General features: G+C 41.9%; 1 protein-coding gene across 2 annotated transcripts in view; it reads right to left on the bottom strand.

Annotated features, from left to right (window-relative positions):
- Positions 1-477: 477 nt before the first annotated feature.
- The window catches only part of PIAS1 (protein inhibitor of activated STAT 1), a 51110-nt gene continuing 24232 nt past the window's right edge, over positions 478-27355 (bottom strand). Inside the window, exons 3-14 of one of the 2 annotated variants that reach the window (XM_082768717.1) lie at positions 19271-19355; positions 18599-18646; positions 17033-17123; positions 16264-16398; positions 13342-13447; positions 11768-11841; positions 6360-6520; positions 4658-4788; positions 4161-4338; positions 3111-3253; positions 2749-2786; positions 478-1220 (exon numbers count right to left, since the gene is read on the bottom strand). In XM_082768717.1, the coding sequence (XP_082624843.1) occupies positions 924-1220; positions 2749-2786; positions 3111-3253; positions 4161-4338; positions 4658-4788; positions 6360-6520; positions 11768-11841; positions 13342-13447; positions 16264-16398; positions 17033-17123; positions 18599-18646; positions 19271-19355 (1487 nt within the window). In that variant the 3' untranslated portion in view covers positions 478-923. The remainder of the gene's footprint in view (positions 1221-2748; positions 2787-3110; positions 3254-4160; positions 4339-4657; positions 4789-6359; positions 6521-11767; positions 11842-13341; positions 13448-16263; positions 16399-17032; positions 17124-18598; positions 18647-19270; positions 19356-27355) is intronic. The other variant, XM_082768718.1, reaches the window with a different exon arrangement.

Raw genomic sequence — 27355 nt, 5'->3', positions numbered from 1 at the left:
CTTCAGTAGGCCGCTTATACACGCATGGCTAACTGGAAAGCACAAGCAGTTCCACAAAGTTAAAACTGACACATGCTTAATATTTTGATTAGGATTTTCAGTTATTTTCAAAGGATTTCATAGCAAGTTATTAGAAACAAAAACCTACAGTCAAATATGTCGATGCTTTTAGTCGGGGCTAGATTCTATAAAAAAATTCTGTCTTGTCCCACATAAGCACAGCCAAGTAATTTCTCAGCCTAAGATTTTATTGAGTCTGGCCCTCAAGAATAATTGGTGCACTAATGAGCTTGCAACATGCCTGATTGAAGCATGGAGTTCCAAAAAAATGTCATCTGAACAGAGGGTCACACAGAACCAGAAGTGACAAAACACAGTCCTGAAAGGCTGTCCTGCAAACAGAGGGAATGGTATGGAACAGTCTGGGTAGGGTTTATTCCACTTCAAGCATAATAAAATTCTGCACGAAAAATGAGATGGGGGAATTAGATTCCACCACCACATATAAATGTCTCTAAGAGGCAAAAAAAAAAAAAAATACCCTCCTACACGTTTGAACTTCAAAAGTTCAGTTCCTTTCCCATTTATGTAACTGTGAAGAAAAATAATGCCATTTGTGTCCAAACTAAAGGGGAAAAAAAGTAACTCACATGACAAATGCACAGGTGTAAAATCTTCAGCATCCATAAAATTGAACTGAAGTTCCTTCTTTTTTTTTTTTTTTTCCTTTTTGTGTTTTTTTGTTATTTTTACCAGTGAGGCCATTTTAGGTTTATATACAAAAGTAAAACTGAAAATATAGTTTTGTTCTCTGTACATGTAAATTTTTTTCCCTAAAAAAGGAAAAAAACTTGTCTATGTTTCTAACATAAAGTAAAATCAAGCACAAAGACTTCTGCCGACAAGTTCATTTGCTCCAAAAATCAGTCCAATGAAATAATGTCTGGTATGATACCAAAGATAGACGCCGTGTCCGTGCTGCTCCTACTTGCAACTGGATGACCATGACTCTCTCGCAGGCTGTTGGAGGAAACAAGACTGCTGTTACTGCCACTATTGCTACCATTTGTGGCTGGCAGAGAACTGCTTCCTCCTGCATTTAGCTGATCGAGAAACATCTGAGATGAAGTATATGGGAAAAAACGAGAGTGTAAGAGTTCTTGATCATCTGATGCGGAAACTGCCGCAGCTGCAGCAGCAAGAAGGGATGTGTTGTAATGCTGGGGGGGGAAAAACAACATTTTCAAGTTACATTTCAGACACCATAGTTTTGATTCAGACCAGCACAAGAGAATATACTTGTAAGCTACAGCTCTGACAGCTTCTGGATTTCACACCAGCTCGTCTACTCAACCTTTCTGTAAGGTAATTGGACCGATGCAGTGAACTTTTACCTCTGCAGCCCCTGATTTCTGAAGCCAAAGAAAAAATTGGAAATACTGGCATTAGCAAGCATAATCACTAGAAATGTAACAGTACTGCAAGACACCCAAACAGAATTTGTAAGAAGCAGCACTCTTTTACCTCTTCATAAAATTCCTTGTTAGAAAAATTCCTCAAAATTCAAAGAATCATTTTGCCATCCCTTTCCTCCACTCAGAGGTCACCAACCAGAGCTGGTAAAACTATGTGCTAATCACTGCTGGTGGAGGAAAGCATACTTCAGTGAAAAATACATTTAGAAATAGCACGTTTAGCTCCATCAGAAGGGAGCAAGGGCTGTCTGAAGTTAATCTCTTTGATAGGCAGCCCCCAAAACGCAAGAACTTCAGCTATCAATAATCAGATTTTAAATGCAATTTACCTGTAAGGTGATTTTACTCTTGGTATTTCACTTATTATCACTTTGATGAAACATCAAGCAGGCTATTTGGCCTTGTTCCCTGACACTCACGCACTGGTATAGTTATGCCAGATTTCTGTAGTACTCATTTCAGAGTAATTCTCATGTCTGTGTTTTTTATTGTATATCAGGATAGTCAAGACAGCTTTTCTGAAATGAAATTCTACTACACAGGCTCTAGTCAGAATTAGCTTTGTTATGGAAGTATCCCTTCTACATTTAATAGGATTCTCCCACCTGAGATGGCAGAACAGGCATGAAGGGATAAAATGGAAGGTGAACTACCCCAGACTCCCCTCTCTTCTTGAAGGCACAGGAGAAAAGCAATCAAATGAGAGGGCTTGCCAACCCAGACTCCCTTTGAGAATGAACCGTTTAGTTCCCAAAACTGGAGGAGAGAGCACCAATCTAGCCTGTTTCAGTAAGCACTTACAAAAAAGTGGCAAATGGAGTGAACAGGCAAATGACCTCAAAAAAAAGGAGCTGCCCTGACTCTCAGAATTGCATAGAGGACTGTCAAGAGTCCCAGTGGTGGGGCCCAGCGCCGTCAGGCAGCAAAAGGCCAGACATAAGGTCTGAAAAATTCAGGAGGTGGCTGGTGCATTGTAGAATGATCCTCAGCCATGGCTGCAGGTCCAGCTGCAGATGACAAGCTTAAAACCCTTGAGAAGTGAAGTGTTTACCTATGTTATATCTTATCCTACACCAATAGGGTGGCAATGCTTATGTCTGCTTACAGTTTCTCTGTATATGAAAAAGCTGCAGCCTGCCTGCACTCACAACTGCATCATAAGTCTGCTCCTTCCTCACCTAAACACTCATGCCAGCAACCCCTTCTCAGAAAAGAAGTCAGAAAAGAAGTCAGAAAAGAAATCTGCTATATGACTTGATTCTCCTCAACTTACCTGATTGTCTCCTGACAGGAAAGGGAAGAAGTCTAAACCTGTAAAGAGCCAAAAAAAAGAAGTTCAGCTTCTTTAAAAAAGCACCTCCCATTTTTTTTTCCACCCTATTTTCAAATGAAATAAATGTAATCAGCATAAAACTGATGACACTTCTTGCAACCTCTGGTAATGAAGAGAGTCTGAAGTCAGGCTTTTAAAACCTTAAGACACTAACCTAAACTTTCTTTTAAAATACCATTTCATCTTCTGTGGGTGTAGAATAGTATTTTGTAGTACTGGATTGTAAAATGACTGTTTACATCCTTTTGTAATGGTATTGCTTAGAGAACTGTACTTACAGCTATGAACAAACAGAAGCTCACCTTGCAAGTCATAAGGCATAGGTGTCATATGGAATGGATGCCTGTAGTCTTGGATAAGCGACGTGTTGATGTAACTGGTGTCAACAGCTGGAAGGCTTGGTGTTCTTGACACAGGAGATGCTTGATGTGGTAAGTTTAAAATGCTGGAAGAAACGAGGGCTTGTTATGAGTGTAAAATCTAATATTGGCTTTAAGGCTAAAAGTACAGCATCTGAAAGTTTTTACTGCTGTCCCATGCAGGTTATACCTATTCTCAAAATTAACACAAAGTCAACTTTTCAATACACATAATGAACATTGTGAGAGATGTGCAACAACTCCCCTACTAAATCTCAAAGCTTCACTGGAGAGTACCAAGATGCTGCTCCAGCACCTCAGTGAGTCTTGCACTATCTCCAGTGCTCCAGCACCTCAATGAGTCTGCACAATCCCTTAGATTCAGCCTCAATTTTCATCCCTACGTGTTTGTGTAAACAGTGTGCTATTAACAGCTTGGCTACTTAGGTATAATCAGGTTATTCCAGCATTCTTGATCACTATACTACTGGTAGTAATCACTGGCAAAACCCACACTCCCATACCACACCCAAGGTCGTTTCTCATTGCTCTCTCCAGATGTGCTGCTTTTCTGTTTCTCCATAGAACAAAAGCACTTTCAAACCCACAAAAACATACTTCTAAGCCACCACCTCTTGCATGGTTTTATACTCATTTTCACAAATGCAATTAAAAAACTCCACTGTTACACACCTAAAAACTCAGTTACTTTTTCACAACTATAGAAATTTGTATATATTTATCTTTATGTGCTGCACATCCCTTATATATGTAATAAGTATGATACCTTCTGTTACATACAACATATGTAACATTCTTGTATTGCAATCTTTTCAGGCTTTCCCAGAAGAGACTGAATTCCTTTGCTATTAACTTCTAACTTAGGATGTAATCTGAATACAGAACTTTCTAGATACAATTTCTCTTGAAATTCATCAATATTTCCATTGTGAATATGTTCTCTCTGCATTGGTCTGCATACTTAATTCTCACCCCTTATTATTCAATGGTGATGCTGGAGATATGGAAGGACAGCTTCTCTTCGCAGATGGTTCTTCCTCCTCTTCATCTGATGAGCTATCAATGGTTAAATCGATCACTTCTACCTTCTTATTTTTATTTGATTGTTGGTGAGAAGACACCTGATGTTCCATGGAAGAGCTTATGCATCCTACACAAAGTCAAACAACATTATTAGCTGTAGCTATCAGCAACCCTACAATCATCGTAACATCACAATTATGATATGCCTTCATACACAAAGCTTACAACTTAGAATAGAAGACAATATTATATAACATTGCTTATACCTTAGAAGTAACACCAGCCCCAAGCAGGTATTACTCAAGTAATCTTTCCCACAAATGTTTATCAAAAGCTACAAAAAAAAGGGCAAAAATAAGCACCTTGTATCAAAGTTAAAGGAATACCAGCAAGTGCAACGTTCAACAGTCTGACAGTCAGTCTGTATGTCCCAAAACATGACTTACCATCAACTCCATTGTAAGATGTAGTTACTTCCTGCACCTCCTTCTTCGATCTCATAGGAGCCCACGATCCATCCTCCTTAAACTGAATTTCATCGCAGTCTGTACAATACTTCAGGATCTCCATGAACAACCTGTCGATCAAAATTTTTTATCAGTCCTCAAAAAGAGCTTAGCTCATTTCTAATTCAGTAAATTCACTATCTTTATTATTAGCATAAGTTTGAATAAGTTTTGAAAAAGACTCGAGAACTTTTGTTGTTCTAACCTTTCCTTATCTGATTCCTTAAGAAACTATTGAAAAATAAAAATAAATTTACAATACGAATCTGCACATTCACTTAAACGACAGGTGTAGGATCCTCCAAATCTCAAAACACAGAACCTTCCATTTCCCAAAACGAAGGAAAAATGAAAAATCTCAGTTACTCCTATTTATATTCAACAATATTTAACTGAGGAAGTAATTAAAGCAATCCCTACAGCTGAATATTTCAAGGCTAGTATTTCCTCTTTTTCCTTTTTAAGTGAAAACTTCCTAACAAAGTCTGAGCATGGGAATCTAAACTCAGACTCTTCTCCCTGCTGTGCCTCCTAAAGCGTCTAGGATGCTGGCACAACATCACTCCCAGAGGGAATTCCAGCTTCTGACCAAGACTATTCATGTGGTTCTCGCCTAGCAAAGAGTGTTGCTTTAATTAGTGAGAAAGTTTGCTTTTTCCCAGATTAAAAGATTTTCTAGAAAGAACTTTCTCTCTGGGATTCTGCTGCTACGTCACCTAAATGCCACCATCCACACTGGGCAACACAAGAAGAAATAAGGATGATACTGTTTGAATTATTTACTCTTAGCCTCTATTGGTATAGGCTGTAAAGCTAGAAGAAGGAACCCTACAGTTCCTTGATCCAAAGCAGAGGACATGTAAGCTCAGGGCTCCCTGAATCTAAAGCAGCCTGTGGAAGCCTTAAATGTCTCCAAAAAGGCTTGTGGGTGGTTTTCAGTTTTGTTTTGTTTTATTTATTCTTTTCCATAAAACATTCATACATAGTTCTCCAAGATACTCTACCTGTTCTCCTCCTTTATCACACTCCAGAAAAAAGGCTCCTGTCTAAGGAATCAAACTGCAAACCCAGGAATTCTTATCCAGCATTTCTTCATAGAGACTGATATTTGTTTCCTAATGTTCTGCAGGTAGCCAGTAGGAGGGAATCAATCTCTGTCACTTTCTCTATATAGCAACCCCTCAAGTGTGAAATCGTATGTACGTCCTGGGGGCAAGGTGGCAGTATCAATTTGATCTAACATGAATGTCTTATCAATTGGCAGATCTGTGCAGTTGCCCCATTTAAAAAAAGGGAAAAAAAAATGGAATGTGCTGTTTTCACCTAGAAATCCAGAAATATGGAATGTTAAAAAGAATAACTGTCCTTTAGGCACAATAGCTCAGAAAGTCTACCTGGGATTGAAAAGAACACCTTTCATTGCTCTTAATTATAACGGTCTGACCACCACAATTCTTCCAGGACACTGAATGAAGATGCAACTCATTAATAGTTCTTAACAGCAGGGAAATTAAAAGACGAGGTAGCTTAAAGCAGCTCATAGCCGGATAACCAGGACTGCAGAGCAACATATTCTGTACTGCACAAATGCAGTAACATAAGTGTAAGTTATACCCTTCGTTTTGGTTTAAGCTGTACTTACCCATCAATAATGAGATGTTCGTAGGGAGCCTTCTTGTCGCAGACAGGGCAAACCCAAGTTGGTTTCTTTTCATTCATTTGGATATACAAAGTGGCATCAAAGCATTGCAGGTGCGAACAAGTCAAGGCCCTACACGGTATAGTTAGCCGCATTTTACCAAGCTTTAAGAGAAAAAAACAACAAGATTGCATCACTTTGTCATTAAATTAACAAGCAGGGCTTTTCTGTCTTCTGTCTGAATAGATACAGGGACAGGATGAATTCTACTTGAGAAGGAACTCACAAATTTAAGTTTCAATTAGAACAAATGCCATAGTACATTACTCCCTCCTTCCTCATATGTAGGTTTGATTGTCAACACAAATGTTACTAAAAATCAAATTTTTAACTACATTTGATCGAGGAAACTGAGGACTACATCCTCCATACTCCCCTCATCAACATGCAGAGCCCACCAACCATCTGTAGCATACCAGTGTCCTGGACAAACCACAAAAAACAGTTCTCTGTGATTGTTAGTGTTGTAAAATCTGGTGAACATGGGTCAGTCCTCTCCTACTCATTCATAGTTGACAACTGACAAAGTGTGCATTCAAACTGCTGTCCACCTTGCATCCATCAGGGCACTGCTATAATTACTTACTCGACTTTACACTCAGAAGCAAGCATACAGAAATGCATTTGCAGTGTTACAGCTCATTTCCTGGTACTTTTCTCTGTTATTTTCACTGCCTTCTCCAAGGAGCTGTCAGAAAGTGACTACTCACAAAATAAGTCACACCTGTTAACTCTTAAGAAGCTATTTTATACGTCCTCCCCTGTGCTAAACACCACTGCTATGCATACACTTGAGTTACCCTGAAAGTTTGCTGCCCTTTTTCTGATGTAAAATACAAACAGCTGACTATCCCCTATCACACATTACATCTTTTCAACTTTATAAAGTGTCTGCAAATGTTAGCTGAAGATGACATAGGAGAAAACAAGTTCTAAATAAGCCTTCAGACGGGGAGCACCCTTCCTTCGTGTTTGTAGAAGAGCAGGAGGGCAGCAGGGGTCTGCAGGCCAGCAGAGCTTCCCCAGGCTTACTACAGAAAGCACAGCTGGGTGCTTACACAGAGCAGACAGACACAGGAGTGGTACCCACAGGAGGTGTCCAGACTGAATTTAGGAACAGGAATATCTTGACTTGGATTAGATTGATCAATGATAAATCAATGATAACCCGAACCAAACACTGACATATGATTACAACGAATGCAAAATTGATTAGGCAGTGAAAGTCCTCTCTCATTAATCAGATATTTTTTTTTATTATTATTTTTACTCCCCAAAAAACAGGCAGCTGTTTGCTGATGAAGTGCTTATGCTGCAGTTAAGGAAGGACTTTAACTGACCTCACTAAAACCAAGAAGTAGGAACATCTAAACAGGACTTTCCCCTCGGTGGGGACAAAAAACAAAAACACAAAAAAGAGATTTATTAAGAACTATTTATACCAAGGATTTTGAAGTTATATGTAATTGATCAAAATACACGATTACTTGATTTGAAAACCTTCAGCCAACTGCAGCAGCAGCTAGGAGGAGGAACTGTTTTTGGTTTGGCCTAAGCAAGCGATGTGGTCATGCATACTGATTATGAGCAATACAAGACGGGTGCCACAGGATGGCACTCAATCTCAGAATATCAAAAAACTAAAAACAATATCAAGAACAAAGGCTCTCCTCACAGCCCACTACTTCCTCCATGATGCACTTTTTATTTTTTTCTTTTTGCATCTCCTGTAAGCAGAAACCCCTCCACCCTGTTCTCAGCAAACTCAGCTCAGCTACAAGATCTCGCTTGTTTTTCTTCCCCCCCTGGCTTTCAGTCACTGTCACAAAACTTGCCACCAGATGGGAGGGGAGCAGAGAACTCCCTGGGGAGTCTGCAGTAATGGTGCTGGAGAGCTCAGGCAGCAGGAGGTGCTGGATGCGCCATGTGGTTGGCACCCCCTCCCCCAAAATCCATGACCAAGCACATTATTTCTATCACATAATCAACCCCCGACAAAGCAAGGCCCCCTGATCCATGTCTGTTATGGATTCTTATCTCCCAGATGGCAGGTCAATGGCTCATTTGTCTTTTGGGCACAAAACGAGTCTCCTAGCTCAGCAAGGAGCAAGAGTGAGGGTAGGGGAGATAAAACCTGGATGCTTCCATGCGATGCAAAAGAAAAGCAAACAGGTCAAAGACACATGCTGCAGGGAGAACAAACGCTCCCAAGTGATTTAAACCAGAAAAAAATCACAATTTTTTGGTACAAGAACCGTGCCTGTAACTTCTATGCAGCAGTTGGCTTTGACAGAAGCGGCACACACAGCGTTAACGAGCCACGTCTCCTTTCCCCACTTTTGGCACTGAACATCCCGGATCAGCTCTGCCACACTGGCCAAGCTGTGCCAGAACTGACAAAAAGGAAAGGTCACAAAAGAAAGGATGCATCCCAAGTTTTGAAAAACTCTTTCCCAATAGTGTTATTGTTTGATCCCTGCCTCCCATCAGCTGAAGAAACACTGCATTATTATTTTTATTTTTTTTTTTACTAGCTTACAAAACACTGCTATCTCTTCATGTTAAAAAATGCACCCAGAACAGGAGCTAAGAATTTGTAAACAACGCTGCAAAACTTACAGTAAAATGCTAGATTTGGAATTTTTGTTCAGCTAAATATTTGGTCCTGCTGCAGAGCCCGAGGATTTATTTATTTTTAATCCAGGGGGGAAAGAGGAGGGGGACCATGAATCCAAGTGCCTTCCTGAAACGCAGATTCAGTCCAGCCTCCTTGCCTGCTGATTCTTAGATTCAGCCAGCAGTTAAGGGCAGCTTTTTCTCTGCGCTACACGGTCTCTGAGGGAGAGCAGGCCTCTGTGCTAAAAAAAGCTCAGCAGCAATCCAAAACACATTCGGAGGAAGCTGTCTCGCCCTGCGCTTTTTCTTAGGGCAAAATAAAGGTTATAAAATCTAAACCTGCCACTCTTATTTATCCAGCTATCCAATTCCACTTATTTTGTTAGTACGCACATGTACATAACATGACAGAATCACACCCATAATGAATGAGATACGAGGAACAGCATCTTCACATCAACAGACCCGAAGATGCATTATATTTTAAGCTTTGGTTCTGCTATTGGAGACTAAAGCATATTCAAGGCATACTTTCGAGGCATCCACTTTCCACTCAAGCATTAGAAAGTGAGCACAAAGTACAGGCAAAAAAAAAATCTGCCTAAGCCAAATGATTACAAACCAGCAGGTGAAAATATGGAGCTTATAATAAAAACGCATTCAGACCTGAGGACAGTCTGAATCCTGCTAGCCATCCTTCCCTTCACAGGACAGTTTGAAAGGGCCAGGCTCTGTCCCAAAGAGCTTTTGCAGTGATGGATTATTCCAAGAGCTACAGTGAGATCAAACAGCACAGAATTCGGAACGTGCTGGAACAAACTCAAGCATACACGTTTTGTAAGCAGTATTAAAATGACAGAGACAAATATGTTGCCACAGACTGTTTGTATGCCTATCAGATAAGAACTACGTTTCAAAGAGGAAATACTGAAGAAAGTAGCACTTCTGATAAGCTGCAGCCTAATGGTTGATTAGTTTTTCATTTTAATCCCTGACAAAACTGATAAAGACAAGTAGAACTTGACGCGTTTGTTTTTAGGATTGCAAGTTTACAAATACCTAATCTTGTATCTTCCTGCTTTAATAACTGATCTGAATCACAGTCAGCAAGGAGGAAGATGCATTTAGAAATCAAATGGACACAATTAGGGCAAACTGAAGTATGCCAGAAAACTTAAGACAGGACAGAAACCTGACTACCTGAAGTGGCAGTTTTGACAAACTAAGTATGGCTGAAGTAAAAAAAAAAAAAAATTACAAAAAAAAAGTAATTCCAGAAGATGCATGAAGATTAGGATAACGAATTAATCCACAGGTACTTCTAAACTCTTAGAGTCATTTAATTCCTACTAATTGTTCACTACTTTTGTCTGTATTCGAAACTAATAAAGTGGGAAAAACATCATGCCTGAAGAATGACGTAAAAAGCAGCGGGGTTATTGCTGTGATACTTTCTAGAATAACAAAGTATTGACTGCACAACAAAAATTAACTAAAGCGACTCAGCAAAACGAACTACCAGGTGTGGACCTGAAACACTTCAGTGTTCCACATCTGCAGTAGTTTCGATGTGATTCATAGTGTTATATGTTTCTAAGATTTCAAGTTATGAGGTTTTAAGTTTACAGATCAGGATTTTATCCAATTCCTAAATCTTATAGAAAGACAGAACATGCTTGTAAGTAAATATATTACTTGCAGTTCTCCATATTAACATTGATGGTAAGTGTTAAGACTGAAGATTGTGCAAATACCACACAGATAATCTACTTTTTTTTTTTTTTAATAAAAAGTAACCACTGTGTTAAATGTGCCATTAGATATAAAAGGTTTGCTTTGTAAAAAGTTTATGTTGTTAGAGTATAAGCAGGTATTTAGTAACTTGAAAAATCATTTTCTAAGAATAAATGAAGTCAACTTTCTTTAGATTTCAGAACTGAGAATTTCGTGTCAAGCTTGAGTGGATTGAGCCAAACCAGGAAACAGATGCATCCTTAATCTTGACGAGAGGTTAAAAAGTTATACGGCAATAAAGACAATGTGTCAATCAACACAGAACAATTCAGTATTCTGGAGGTGCATGATATTTAAAACAAGAATAGCACCATGTCCCAAAGCTTAAAAGAAAGCACACATAATATTGATATTGTGCAGTTCAGACAATGGTAACAAATCCAGGTACAACCTACTGCTTATCCCTGCATGTATTTGGTTAAACAATTAACAGGCCAAGAAACATTAAGCCTGCCTCTTCCACATTCACTGGAATTGGACTCTCCCACTTCAAAGCTGGGACAAATTTTGTTTGAACATCCTCTAGGACATTGCTTCATTTTTCATCTAAGTTGATGAAATATTTTAAGTGTACACACGTATATAATTAACTAAAAGATGCTCAACTCTTGGCTGCAGATGCCGCCTGAAGAGCTGTTTTTAATAGATCGATTCACCTACCTTACTGCTGAGAGTGGTTTTATCACAACCAAGGACCCAAGCTGCACATTCACATGATCTAGTGATAGATTTAAATGTATGCTTACATGTAATTTTGCACAGCATTTTCAAGTAAAGGGAGTAACTCATCTGCTCAGGGCCAAAGCACATGCTTAAGCTCAGTACAGAATCCCATCCCCACAAAGGTAGTGCTCAAGCTAACCTCTATAAACACTTGTCTGTGAACAGCTAGTTTTTTCCTTTTGATCAGAATCAGTTGTGAGGGTATCAAGAACACTTACTGGACAAAGAAGAGAAACTCTTAAGCTTGTTGTTGCTATTTCGCTGTCGGGATCTGCGGTCAGTTTCTCTTTAACTGTTATTTGAAAGAAAAAAAATGTTAACTTTATAGTGATTTTTTAAAAAAATGATGACAAAACAGATTTAAAACTCTGTGCTAAACAATTTACCGTATCTACTGGAAGCAAACAGCAGTACCTACTGTTTCAAACCTGCACAATGAATATGTAACATAAGTAGTCTTTATTAAAGATCATAAATGATAATTTAAGCTAAAACCAGGAAAAGTTCATCTTAAACTAAGATCCCTAGAAAAAATATTTACACAGAGATGTGTCTTTCCATACATACACAAATATATAGCTGGAAGTTACTTAAAATCCATCAATAAAATGAGCAACATTAACACTATTGCTAACTTCAAGAAAAAAAAACTTTGGTAATTCAAACATGGACAAGTCTATGTAAACCTCTGCAATACTCATCAAGCAATCCTGTGATTCAAGACTGAAGAGCAAACTGAGAAATAGAAAACTACAGAAGTACCCTGACAAAATTTGTGTTTTAAATAACTGCAGTGAAAATAACAGTGAAACTACAGAAGTCTTTCATCTCTGCCCAACCTCTATTTTTATCTATAAGGACTGTTTTATAAGCAGCTTTTGTTTAAATGAACAAGTCACAGCTCCACATTCTTCCTGCTCTATGAACCGTACCTACACCCATTGTCCCCTTGTAGACAAAAAGCAGGAGCCACCTGGAAAAACTCTGGATTTTTGTGCATTGTGAATCATACTGGATTAGCACGAGCTAATGCCCGGTGCTATATACCACTGGCTTTGTAGCACTGCATTTACTGGTGGGCTAATTTCTTCCCTCCTGTGGAAGGTCCCGTGCTGTGCACAACGCACATCATCTGAGCATCCCCCACCAGGGCATGAACGAGTCTGACCAACAGCTGCTGGCAGGTGTTGGTATTTTCATCCTTTCCCTTGAAAAGAAAGGTGTGTAGCAGATTCTGTTCGCATTTTTATTATACCGCTGTGTACTTGTCAGAGAAAACAACAAAGCAGCAAACCTCACACTAAATTTGGAAGGAGGGGAGTGGAGGGAGCATTGTGCCAGACTCTTTATCTCCAGGAGCCCTCTCCACAACCACAGTACCGTGCCAAAGGAACAGAAATCGTGTTGACGACGACCTTCCCCCAGCACTTCAGCATCAAGGTTCAGTATTTGCCATTTAGTTCAGCTTGCTCGAGGTACTGAATTACCAGTTAACTATGTAAATACAGTTGTTGTATTCTGAAGAAACAAAGCCAGCATGACTGAACTGAAAGAGATTCTCTTGCATTTTTCCCTACACAGTGTCAACAGGGTTCCTGGACTGGCTCCTAGTACAAACAAAAGCCTCTGAGTCTTTGAATTGGAACTGAATACAAAGAACACCACTATCAGATTCTCGAAACTCAGAGAATTGTAGGAAGTCCAAACCTCGGTTAGTATTTCTATTTCTATTTCAAATCTTCGCTTACAAAAGCTGTTTTTCCTTTTGAAATGAGAAGTGCATCAGACGTACTTAGTGCTCGAGAGTGGTCGGGGTTCCGTATGCCTTTTGCTCGCAACCTCTGCAGTAACACCGTAGAGGATAGCTGCTTAACCAGATAGACTGCCATGGAATAGTTCTGGAAAACAGGACAAAAAAATCAGAATAAAAACCGTTTTAATCAGGAGATAGCTTGCATCTTATGCAATGTTTATGCACTTTGTTACACGATGACAGGGCCCTGCAATTCTGAAGGAGTTAGGGAACGTCAGGAGGCAGTTTTCAACCTAAACAAAACCCACGGTGCTGCAGGAAGCTCACAGGGCTGCAGTTTTAGAGATGCAACAAGAGCGACTTCGGGCTTCACTGAGATTAGATTTAGCTGCAAAACAAGCTATTCCTTCAGCTATCAAAGGAGCACTTAGGGCTCTTCTACAAGTCTTACATCTAAATCAGGACATGTAGCCTACAGCCCATTTTAAAAGGGTAATTTCACATAAATTATGTTAGGTGCTACAGCTGTGCAACACATCCAAGGGAAGCTGTCAGACCAAATATGATCTTTTTTTTTTTTTTCTTTTTAAAAATAAAAGCTGATTTCTTTTTCAAAAGAGGAAAAAAACAACAGTTGTGTCTCTCTGAAAGTAATAACTAAGATGCATCATCTGGAGGGTCCCCTACTCGGTCTGGAAGCACTGTTCAGCCTTCCTTTCTTAATCCTCCTGCACTTATCTGTCTGTGAAATGTCTGTGGCTAATCCACTGCCGAAGCTCAGCAGCAGTAAGGCAGTGAGAGCTCAGCAGTGCCAGGGGGCCAAGGAATACTCTCAGGATCCAGCAAGGGGGGCAGGAAATCACCACTCCCCACCGCCTGTCCTTCCCCTTTGGCAGACCAGACCAGGCGAATGTTCCTTATTTGTGTCAGCAAAGAGCCGGAGATCTTCGCTTCTGCCCCTCCAGAAGGTGATTTGGCATGCAGGCAGGGCAAACACCTCCCCACCAGCTCCCCTTTTGCTACAGGGACAGGGCAGGTAGGACTGGCACCGTGCTCCTGCTGGCATCCCTGAGGGGTCTCAGAGCACCACCTACGGCTCCTGAAGCTTTCATTTCTCTTGCAAGCTACTACCAGCAGGTAAGACCATCCTTCTAAAAATGGGACGTTGTACTATGCATTCACCAGCATCATCACCACCACCCCCACACCCTAGAAACAAAAAGGGAAGCACAGAATTTGCATGCTCGCACTTACTTTTTGATATAAAGAGCGTTCTCCGAACCTGTAGCTGCATCCATATACTTAAAATTGAGAAATGAAAGAGCTGCGCCCCCCCCCCCTTAGCCCCCAGCAACTGTCATGTAGGTTTCCACTAACAAAACAAATCCAAAAAATCCATCCAGTTGTGACATCTACCACTATTTAGGATGTCATCAGAATCCAAAGACAGGATTTCAGTCATACATCTTAGTATAGAATTACACAAATGGAAATAGCATCAGAAACACATTTTAAATATTTTATTCTTGCAACGAATGCCTCTCACATCGTTAAAAACCACTACTGCTTTAACTTGTTTGTTTAATGCCTCAATTAGTATAGAAGTTAGAAAAAAGCTAATTAACATTGTGAAATTATTTACAGACAGCTTGAATCTACAAAGCTAGGAACTTGCCCAAGGCATCTTGTACAGAAGGCTCTTGAAACAGATTGTGTAAAAATCACCATTCTGACTTCAGGAAAGGTAGAGCGCACGAGTTGAGGCATGCAACTGACTCTTAAGGGGAGGGGAGGAGGGGAATTCAAATTTTCTTCCACACAGGCACATCTAAAAATAAAATTCCCCAGATTTAACTGTCAAGGCCTCCAACATTAGGAAGCATTAGATCTTAGGAGTGGGGAAGTTCTGACCAGCACATAATTCTCTCATCAAGGACACCAAGAATTTGCCCCTATCTTTGATTTCATACTGTAAATTAGAAGTTAGCCATTATACTCCTTTACAGCTGAAATATCTATGAAAGCTGAGAAAAGAGCTAGCTCACAAGGGAACAGCCTGGAGTCCATGCAGACTTGACATTTATTTTCCCTAAATTCATGTTAAGCAAAAGCACAGCTCCTTCCTGAAAGCAGTAACCAGATTCCTCAATTTGTGTGCAGATACTTCTGCAACAAACCGAAATAGGTATATTTTACATCATTATTTCTGACACCTGTGGTTCTCGTTAGACAAAAGACAACTTTGAAAAAACTCATTCTGCCATTATTTATTCTGTGATGTAACTGGCGGCTGTTTTACACCCCAAAGAAATCCATCATGACACAGAGGGAGTGAAATACCACCGGGATGTTTTACGACTGCCTGCTGTGCGTGGTTGAGCTGTGAGCATTTTTCCACACTGGTTCAGGAGTCCTGGGCTTTGCACACAGACCAGTTCTTGGACAAAGCTGCATCTCAGGACAATTCACAGGACTTCAAAAAAAGCACGGTTGCAGTGGCAAAGCCAGAATTTTTCAAGCCCATACAGATGCCATAGTGCACATCCAGTGTTTTGTTATCAGCAGAAACAATGCCCTGATTCAAGGACTGACTTGTTAAAGTTGGTTTTTGTCAAGTCCCCAAGTCAGGAAGTGCTTAATGCCTGAAGTTAGGATAAATAAAGAAGTTTTATTTCTTGAACTTGTTATCTGTGCCCTCACCAAGTCAAAGACAGGTGGGCAGTGGGTGAAGGAGAGCTCGCACTGCCAAAAAATTGGAGGACTACTGATCTAAGGGAGCGTGTCCTATCTGCCTAGCATAAAGTAACAGAAACACAACCAAAAGAAGGAACGTCCTACTGTTAAACCATGAAGCATTTTCTGCACAATTAAACTTGCTTATCTTTCAAATCTTTCAAGCAGATGCCAAAGCAGAAATCAGTACGCTTCAGACAGCACTGTGCACCAAGCAAAGTCACTTACTCTTCCGATTTCTGCAGTCCACGAAACAACGATTGTGTTTGGTACCGTCGTCGATAATCTGACGAGTGAGGTAATGTTGATTGGTCTGCTAGGTCGCTTTGGTTCAACACCATTTTTGGTTGGTGGAAGATAGCCCTGGGAATCAAAGTACTTTTTCTCTCAGCAAAATAAGAAAAGTGCTTTTGCCTTCTCCCTCCCCGCTCCCCCCAACCCCACGGCAGTATCTGCTGTGTCCCACCTGAGCCAGGCTCCCTCTTCAGTTTAAAAATACACCTGTCGGACAGCAAACACGAGATATTTCACAAGTCCTTCTTCTTTACGCTAAGCCTGACACTTTCCAAACCCTAACCCTGCCTGCTGGAATATTAAAAGGCAGCTTTGCTGTCTCTCAGTGCTCTTATTCAACCTGCCAAGCTAACATTGCTCAACCCAACCCCGTGCTTTGCCCCAGGACTACTCCTGTTGGTCACTGATGCTCTGTTCCCAGCACACGCAGCCTCCAAAATAGTCCAATTTTAGCCAGGCTCGGCGGATGCTTGTCAAATGAAAATTTACTGTCATGCTTTCAGAGTATTAAATCTTCCTGATCTACTGGCTGGTCTCCTGAGAAACAATTTACTTAATTACCTTTTTCATTCATCTATCCATCTTCATTCAAATGCTCCAAAACGTGAAAACAAAGGTTAGGATACATTCTCAGGCAAACTCCTGACAGACAGCTCTTACCACTGCTATCCAATTATGTATGTCAAAATAACATCTTACTTACTGGAAGGCTGCATGGTTTCCCATTTACTTTCACACACAGATTGGGTGGGAAGTGATCTTCTTGTGGACAACTGGTTTCTGATAAACAAAACCTAAAAGCAAAGAGCTTCCATCACCACTCATTTCTGATGTAATTTAAAGACCACCACTTGCTAGAATGAACATTTTTTCCTCCCACTGAGTTGTGAAAACATGCCAAATCTTGCTAAACAAAGTTCCCAGATTAGCTGTGCGGATCATTAAGCAGGAAAGCACCCCAAAATTACAGGTTTGGATCTAGGCAGTCAGAGGTTTCTCATCAAGATGTCTTGAATTCCTCAGGCTGGGTCTGCCTAACAATGGACTCATTCAGATGTGCAGGTTCCTGTTACAAGAGAGAGATCATCCACGTTTCTTTCCCACCACTTTTCAATGCAAGACCTTCGCAGAGGACAGCACATACAGCCTCTTCAACGCCAGCAAACACCATCAAATGCTATCTTGGTGCCTACCTCAAGCTTCCCAGTTAAGCTCGGACAGGCTTTGATATTTCAAAGGCTTATTTGCTGGTGGAGCAACAAGAAAAAAATACAGCTTTGCTTGCCCTATAAAACATGTACAGGCCAAGAGAGCAGACCATAGATATTCAGAGGACAAACCAAGAGGAGTTTCTTAGCTCCATTGGGCTTCTTCCAGGGGCCTTCCCCAGCCACCCAAAGCACCCCCTGTGGGGGTACAGCTACTCAACACTGACCCTAACAGCCTGCTGCTTGCAAGCAAGGGCTGCTGCCTTCTGCTCCCATCTTCTGCCATTCCCTCCTTGTCCTGTTGTCCACCTGCCCCCACACCAAGCCAGCCCGACCTGCTGATCAGCAGCAGATGGGGGCATCCCAGTGAACGAGCCCCAAAAGCAGCTGTTTTCTGCTCACTGTGGGGTCGTGCAAGCACCAGACCCAGTGCAAGAGAACTGAGACAGCCTCCAGGACCAGGAGGATGAAAGGCAAGACAGCCAGTGTGGAGGAGAGTAAGCTGTGAAGTCACCTTTACTGACTGCCTTACACAGAATTACATGGATGCGTAGGATTTAATCAACTTATGAATCAACTAAAATAACTGATGGGTTAAGACCAGAACTGGTCACTCCCGAAGTCTTGCCTTCCATTCCCTAAAAAAAAGGAGACCGTGGTTTGCCACAACCAGCAGATATTGTGTTTGACCTCTCTGCTGAAAAAATAACCCTCCCTGCACATAAATTGTGAAGGCCCAGGCACCTCAAACCTGAGGGTTGCAGCCTAAAAGAGAGGAGCGTACGCAAAACCAAAAAAAAAAAAGGAAGAAATTAGCTGGTTACAGCTAAGTACATGCAGACTTTTTGACGTGCCAGATGTTGGGCCACCAGGAGCTTCAGGAAAGCTGCGTGGAACAGAGACAAGTAGTTAAGTCTTCCCTTTTTTTCCAAGGGGGCCAACAGCAAGCTTTGCAGCAGGATGAGACTCTTCTCCATACAGGAAAGCCTGACATGTCAGGGAGAAAATATTTGGCTTTTTTAAAATCAAAAACACCGAGAACAGATCACAGGAATACATACCTTAGCTGGACCTGTACTGTGAAGTCACATTTGGTCCCAGAAATATCCCTAGCAAAGAGAGAAAACAAGTTACAACATGCTGTTTGTGTAACAGGTTCTTCCATGTTTTGTCAGGGTTTGCTGTAAGAGGTACGTAAACCCCTTTACATACCACACTTGCCTTCTGGTCAGTCAAAACACCACTCAAGATACAGTGCACTTTTTATTTTTCCAAGGTGAATAAACTGGTTATGTTCTCATCTGCCTACCTTTTTTTTTTTTTTTTTTTTTGTATACTATAAAGAACATTCTGTTGGTCACTTTTAGGAGCATCTTTACACCAAATCTACATAGAACTTAAAAGGATCTGACCGAGGGTGAGAAAGGGCTGCAGGTAGGGCAGTTATGAATTTACACAGCACTTAGTACAAAGGAAACCACCAGACAGTGGTGGTGTTATTTAGTTCCTCACCCTTTTCTTCTCCATCAGTGTACATGCAAAGGAGAAAAACATTCCCCACATGAGTATTCTGAGACACTTTGCATACATTTGTGTTGCTGAAGATCGCATTTTAAAATGAAAGATGTGGAGTGAGCTAGGTTTATGCGGGGTGAGCTAGGTTTGGTATTTGAGCTTTTTTTTTTTCCCCCCCTTGAAATTTAAATGCTGTATTTTTGGTCAAACTCACTTACATTGAGCTGCTGATTTGTTGCACTTGCTGTGGCGTCAGTGCAAACGCAAAGCAGGTTTCTCGAAATCGCTGACTGTTATCTGATGCTAGAAGAGAACAAGAGATCATCACTTTAAAAACAGCAAATAGAGAATAATTAATAGAACAACCTCCTTTCATTAAACCTTTACATATACATACACTCATTTTTATGGCAAGCCCACTAGTTCGGCTTACATCTGTTTCTGTAAGCCATTTTACAGCCAACAAGAAGTTTGCCATTTAATCCCTCTTGTAAATAAAAACACAATAAACAGATGTTATATTCATATATAAAGTATACATTAAAAAAGCAATACAGGCACAAGCAAAACTGAGATAAATCAGCTTAAGACCATCAGTCACGGTAACTCAACATTAAGCATTCTTTGATATTAAATAAAAACAACCCTCTTAGGAAGTCTCAATCACTTCATTTCCTTTAACACATGAGATCATGGATTACCCTGTAAAAGCTTGCAGAAAGACAAGTACAAGGCATGCAACTTCTCACATTTCCAGAATCTATTTTGTGGAGTTAGATGCACCAAACGTATAATATGCAAACAGCCCCAACGGAGTGCTTATATCAGACACCCCTTCTGGGGGGCTGCAGGCACCACCACCCAGCAGAACCATACCCAATGGCTATGAAAATGAAAAAAAAACACACACCAAAAGCATCACCATCTTCCCAGAGAAGTGTCTGACAGGTGACAACTTTCATTTCAATACCCGTATTGATGAGCAAGTTCACCGTTCGATTTCGTTATTAGCATTTGAATGTTCAGTACAGAACCATTGTTCATAGCCTAATAAAAATTTATCCTTTTTTGTTTTACTACAATACATTTCCTGACTCATTCTTAAGTGACAGCTGAGTGAATACTTCAGGGTGATACTTCAGATCCTTGGTTAAAAACAGCATGTGGTAGGCTGGAACCAACAAAAGGAGAGACGCTGACTTCGTATAAATATTAACAGCAGCAATCGCACAAAATTACATTTATACCTTTCTCGTATGACAGCAGTACAAGACCTTGGCATTTTATTACATTACATGCAGCATCCACGTGCAGTTCATTTATCAGCTGCTCTAAAGCCAGATGGGCAAGAATAGGCAATGTATCCTGAACCTCTATTTTTGTGAAAATATTAGCTATAGCCAGTGTTTCTAAAAGCATTAAGTTATATGACAAAATACTTGTTTTTTATATACATGTATTTATTTTTTTTACTAGTCGTTTCCTACACAAATATCGTAACGGGCATACCGTGAGTGCTCCCTGGAGTGCAGAAATAGGAAATAAAGCACAGGTATTAGTAACAGGTTGTGCTGTCAGGTCCAAAAGCTCTCGCTGGGCTGGGGTGCAGCACAGCCTCAAGTGAATGTTTCCTTACACTCCTGCCTGCAGTGTCATCCAACACCATTTTTATTTTAATATATTCTCAGTTCCATTTCTTCAAGTGAAAACACGCAGGACTCGAGATGACAGCCAGACATAATATCACAGTGTAAAGATTTGTGCAAACACAGCTTACGCAATGTGTTATAAAAGATGTCATATACGGGCCACAAACAATAAAAGTTATAGCTACTTTTAGTTACAAAAGGGAGGACCAGAGTTATGTCCTGTAATCAAGGCGAGATAAGTCAGTTATGTTAAATAATGCATTGCGGGCCAGAGAATGGAATGAATATAAATTATTTCATATTTTTAATATCTTTAAAAGTGGCCTGAATTTATTAATTTTGTTTTCTTCCTATGTATTATTTGCTTTATCCTAGAATTTGCCAGCTCTGGTTTTCTTACAGAAGTTCTGGAAGGTCTCTGGAAGCTTTTGTTGCTAACTCCAATGCCTTTAATACAAGGACAAGGCATCGAGCTAAGGCTATCTTCACTAAAAACTAAGAAAGTTAAACAGCAGTTCCCAAAAATCACAAAAGGAAAGTCTAAAACCAGATTTCCCAAGTAATCTTGTTTCCCTGTCAGCTGCTCAACTTTTGGCCTGCTCCAGTTTTGCAGCATTCCCAATTTAAGGGCAGAATTAACACAGATTTCTGCAAAGGCTTTCTGGTGTAGCGAGGAACACAAAGCAGACCAGCAGAAGTGATCCCAAAATTCATTCCCTTCCCTCTGTTCGTTACTGGCTAGTACTAAAATAATGCTTATTTTTGCTAAATAGTGGGATTTTGCCAAGAGAAGCTGTGGATGCCCCATCCCTGGAGGTGTTCAGGACCAGGTTAGATGATGCCCTGGCCAACCTGATCCAGCGGGTGGTGTCCCTGCCCGTAGCAGGGGTTGGCACAAGGTGGTCTTTGAGGTCCCTGCCAGCCCAAGCCATTCTACGATTCTTTGAAGTGAGTTTCCAGCTTCAGTTTCATCATGTTCCTGATTCAGTGAAGTTAAAGCATTATGTATTAAAATGGCAGAAAATGAGAGTTTCTTCCTCAGCGCTGACACGGGAGCTTTGGTAATTCAAGTTCAAGCTGCAGTTCTGGAGGTAAGGCAGTGAACTGCCTCTGCTTGAATCAAGTTCTTTTGCAACAGAAACCCAAAAGCTTTAAAACATCACAGAGGTGAGCGATACCTGGAATTGTGCTGCACATATTAGAGTTAAACTGACCCTTAACTAGAGCCCACCTCGAGCAAAAAAGGGACGGAGGAAGGCTTTGGGGCTGGGCTGGTTTCTTCCTAATATCGCCAGCTGAGGCTCCAAGAGCAAGCCAGCCCCCAGCACTACTTCTTATACTGGCTGTTACCTTCGGATGCACTCATCCCAACATCTGTAAGCACAAGTCCACGGCCCCAGTGATCAGCGATGAGCTCCACCACGCGCCGCTCAGCCTTCCCTCCCCGGGAAGCAGCATTAATCCCCCTCGCAGCGTTTCCAATCTGCTGCTTTGTGTACAAGCAAGCCTTGCGATTACCATGGGAGCGAGGCCAAAATGCAAAGGAGGAAGAAGCAACTTGTTAATTAGAGCAAGATGATCCAAACGCTGATCTTAAAAGACTGCAAAACCCTTGATGGATGGAGCAGTGCAGCCAGAGGAGGACGACGTGCGGCCACACCGCCCAGCACCTCTACATTATGCTCTTGGCATACTGGGAACCAGCAAGAGCAAACAAACAGCCAGGAGCAACAGTGGAAACCCGAGGGTTTGGGGCTTGGTTTTTCAGGTTGTTTTCTTCCCCCTCCTGTTTTTAGGGGGTGTGGGGTGACAGCTCACACATCCTCACGGCGTGCTGCAAACAAAGCGCGAGGCTGTCCCGGGAGGGGAAGGAGGATTTTATTTTATTTTTTTCATTTGTGGTTTTCTCCATACATTTCCTCACTATCTTTTTATATCCTTATCTATTATTTCTGTATCTATTTACCCTACAAACGATGCATGAAAGTTTCAACAAAACAAATTAAACGGAGCTAATTTAGCAGCTCCACCACTCAATGCGAGGCTTCCAAGCTCATCTCTGACTGTACGAGCTCCCATTTCTAAGGATTTCAAGATTTCCCACAGAAGAGATACTGGAAGCCTGGACTTCAAGAGAGTAGAAGAGATAACAGGTTTCTGTTAATTCACCTGGTGTTATCTGCTGGATTTAGGAACACCAAACAGATCCTGATGAGACAAACAGGGTTTATTTTCACAGTTCTGGAGTACAATTAAAACCAGAAATAAGAAAATACAGTTTCATACTAGAAAATCATTTTTTTTATGGTTAAAAACCTCCAACCATGCCCTGCAAACAGCTATGATTATTTAACAAAAGAAAAGCAGAAATAGATCCCCAACTGCAAACTGAGCAGATTAAAATAGAATTTGTAATCTAATAAACCTGGAATCTAGCCAAGGCAACAGTTCAGATGAACACCCTGACAAAAGTTGCCAGAAGCTTTTTTTTTCCCCATAATTATAAATTATTCAATTTTATAACCTTTTCTCCAGCACTCTGTGAACGCTAGAGCTTGCAGGAGGGGTTTGTAGGCCACTTCTCTGCAATCTCAGGGAGGAGGCACGGCGCACGAACGTCTAGCGGGTGGGTTTTTGTTCTGCATTTACATATTAAGAACAAAGAATTTCAAAAAAAAAATGCCATGAGTCGCAAGTATCGCTTCACCTTGCTGCTAAAAAGTTTCCTGAATAATTCAGGAATTTGGAAGGGTAGATTTTTGAAAGTGCATACGAGAAAAGCTTTCCGAGCAAAGTTGTATAATTAAATGAGCATCAGCGGGAACGGTCTCAGACAAGCCATACAAATACCCACTTCCCAGCTCACAGGGGGTGCTGCAGGGAACGATTCGCTACTACTTCATTCAGCCAGCTTCGAGCTAGGAAGAGCAACGAAGAAAATACACGTTTCCTTGTGGACACGTACATACATTCATCAGGAATCAGCACATGCTCAGATCTGTTGCCTCTGCAGGTCCCCAGCATCAGTGCAAGACGCGCTAACATGCCGAAACGTTGCACAAACATTGCAGAGCAGTGTTTTTCCTCCAAAATAATTCTTTTTTTTTTACCATTTCACTACCACCACAGTCTCCCGAATTATTTCGTGCTTTCCTCCTTCAAGTAATGATCCAAACAACATATGGGATTGGTATGCATTAAGGGAGAGTGACTCAATTACGCCTTGCTGCTTGCATATTTTATTGAACGTTTCACACAAGTGATGAGTTTTCAAAATTTGAGCAAAAAACTAGTTTAATACATTGGAATACCACTCATAGGGCTACAACACTTTATTAAAAAATCTATATGAGTATTTTATATATGAAGATAATGAATATAAGTAATAACGATAAATCTACCAATTCTACTCTTTATTTTGAAACAAAATAAAATCTACAGCATCAGAGTGAAAAAAGAAGTGGCTCGAATGCAGCTCAAGTGGCTGCATTTTCCCCAGCTCTAAAAATATTCTGTTCCACCTCACCAGTACCCACAGCTAAAAATAGCCACACAATCTCTCTGCAGTGAAATACCTCTCGCTGTCTTGAGGAAAAAGCCAGCCTTTAAAGTCCCATTCAAACCCAGATACCTGCACGCCTTCACCGATGCTTCCTAACGCGACAGCAGCTGACCATCAGATGGGCAATAAACTGAGGCTGATCTTCATCCATCTGCACGGAGAGTAGCTTATTAAATAGCAAAGGGAACTCATTAATTTCTTATGCAGAAACACACCGGCTAAAATTAAGCTTGCATTTCATAGCATAACAATTACCTTCGCCTTTCTGTTGGCCTGAGCTCTCTGATTTGGCCTTTTCCCAGCGATTCGGAATAATCGCATGTTTATTTCTGGGAGCAGCAACAGTTATGTTAAGCAAGAGGAGCAGCACTACAGCAAATTTTTGCTCGATGCTGTAAGCTAAACAAGAGCTGTCTAATTGGTTATTCACTGAGCTAATCGAGTACGTAATTTTGATCAGTTAATTTTGTCAAAATATTGACCAGAAAAGCCTAAGCGCTGCAGAAGCTGTCAACCCAACATAAATACTCGTGTGCATCTCCCCCCCCAGCGTAAGGTGCCTCATTTTGTTGCACCAGACATTTTGTTTCTTCGTCCTTTCCAGCTCCTGCAGAAGGCGTTGTACCAATTCACGTTCGAGCCCCTTTCAAGTAGCACCGCTGAAAATTTAACACGCCGGCTCCACGCTAGGAAGAAAATTGCCGTGTTCAGATGGAGGCACAGCAAACATTCACCTTTTAAAAAGGCAAAATTCAGGCAGGCTTTGGGTTGTGCTCAGCAGCAAGAGAACCAGGAAATTCATAACATAATGTACGTAAATACTGATAATGCAGCTCGCCCAAATCCTCTTGCATCGATCCAGGAAGGGGCTCAGCTGCACACCTGATTTTTGGAGATTTTTGGGAGGTGAGACCGAATGCGTGCTACAGCACCTGGTAACAGCCATAGGGGGAAAAAGCAAGCTGCTGAGTGGCGCAGAACCGAGGAGACACCGATACACCTTCACTGGGGACCCGCAGCACCTCCGGATGCCCCAGTAGCGCTTTTAAAACCACCACAATTTATGAAGCTCGTGGGTAATGCAAGTGTTTATCCGCCAGCGCTTCCTTCCCATTAACCGCAGCCTTTCAGCGCCGAGCAGCACCGCCGCCACACCAAGCGGGCCCAGAGGTGCTGGGGGTGACAAGGACCCTGCCCCAAGGCCCTGTGATGGGCCCAGGCCACCCACAGTCCCCACCAGCCCACTTTTGGACACCTCCAGCAATGGGGTACTCACCGCCACCTCTCCGGGCAACCCGTTCTGGGTCTCACCTCCTCGTACCCAACTCCTGAGGGCCACCAGAGCTGCACCAGCCCTGTTTGAAGCAGGACCGGGTGCCAGGCAGGGCAGAGCAGGGCCGTGGGGCTGCACAGGGCTCTTCCTACCTGAGCTGTGGGCACCGGGACCACCGCCGAGCCCAGCCCCTGGCACCCTGCGTGTCCCCAGCTACCACTTCTGCATCACCCCCCTGCTTGCTGCCATCCCTCAGTTCCTTTACTTCACCCCAACCACTTACCCCAGCAGACACCGCACAACCTTGACACCTCGAGGCACTTCGAGACCCCTCAGAGGGAAGTGTTTTAAGGAAATTTAAACCCATTCTGCCTTTGTTTGCAGGGCCCAGCTCCCAGCCCGCTTCCACGGCTCACAGCTGCCCTCACAACCACATAGCATTGCTGTCAAGTGACAGCATCACATCCTGGGGCTTAAAACAGATAAAAAATGAGCTCGGGTTCTGGTCAGTCTGCTGCACTCATCTCTGAGGACCATTTGCAGATTCTACTTGACTTTAGTCACCGCTGCTAACAGTTAATACTCAGAAGCAATAGGCATAGCTACAGTGGGGGTGGGAAAGGCAGGGAGTAAAGAGAGCTTATTTGAAACAGTGCCTAAATATACACGTACAGAAATAGCCTGGAAATACTCCAAGGGCTACAATTAATTCATAAGTATTATGCATTTTATAACTTCTCATGATATGTTGTATAAAAAGACTAGATCAGCTGGAAGCTCCGCGCAATTGGACAGACATTTATGGGGTTTTTGGTTTGTTTTCTTTATGTCGGTCACATACTCCTGCGTTTCTGAGCAACACGGATTTCTGGCGACCAACAGGGCCAGCTCCACGCCGACTGTGAGTGCCAGGGCTCTCCCCCTGCCATCCCACCCCATGCACTAAGTGGCCCCAAACCCCATGGGCCCACAGCTCCCCACTGCAGACCTTTTCCATCACGCTGCTGGAGGGAAGGAGCCCACCGGAGCCTCCAGACCCTGCTCAAGCCTCTTGATTGACCCAGACACCTCAATGCATGTCCCAAAAACTCCACTGCTGCCACTCGGGCTGGGTAGTCTTGGCTTCTACCCCTGTGAGCAGAGGCAGTGGGTAAGGACCCCAAGGGAGCCATGCTACGAAGCTGGCACTGCCACATCACTGCCCACCCCCATTCTAGCGTGCTTTTGGTCTTAACAAGCTAGCAACGAGTTTTATAATCCTAGGAGGAAGGCAAAACAATAAATATGAAGTTTATGATTAGATAACAGAGTCCCTGCTGAGCTCGGTACTACGAGCAGCACAACCCACAACACCTTTTCCTGAAAGCCACCCTAACGGGAGGTTGAAGTATCTGTAAGGGTCCAAGCTGAAGACTGGAAGTCCCAGCAGCACTTCTAGCATCTGTGAAGTGATACCAGCGCCTCAGCTGCAAGTGGAAGTCTTAAAAATACACCTTGTAATAGCACAGCTTCCTCCCTCACGCTGTGTGAGCAACACTCCCGAGCCCCAGCACACTCGGATCCTGCTCCGAGTTTATCCACCGAGTGCTCATGGATTCCTTGTGTATTTTGAGTAAATTGTGTGGTCTGCCATAATTCCTTCTACTAAAATTATCAAAAAGATACCCTAATCTGATCCTGGGAAGCGAGGTAGCTTCCTAGCTCCATTTATATCAGAGTCCTGGGTCCTTGGAACCTGGGCATCCAAGCATGGGGAGACAGCAATCTGCTGGGGTGAAGAGGAAGAAATAATTCTCCTTTTCTTTTAACACAGCTGGGT

The sequence above is a fragment of the Aythya marila genome (assembly GCF_965140915.1).
Source record: "Aythya marila genome assembly, chromosome: 11".
NCBI lineage: Eukaryota > Metazoa > Chordata > Aves > Anseriformes > Anatidae > Aythya > Aythya marila.
The sequence above is the reverse complement of the archived record's forward strand: the minus strand, read 5'-3'. Positions and strand labels throughout refer to the sequence as shown.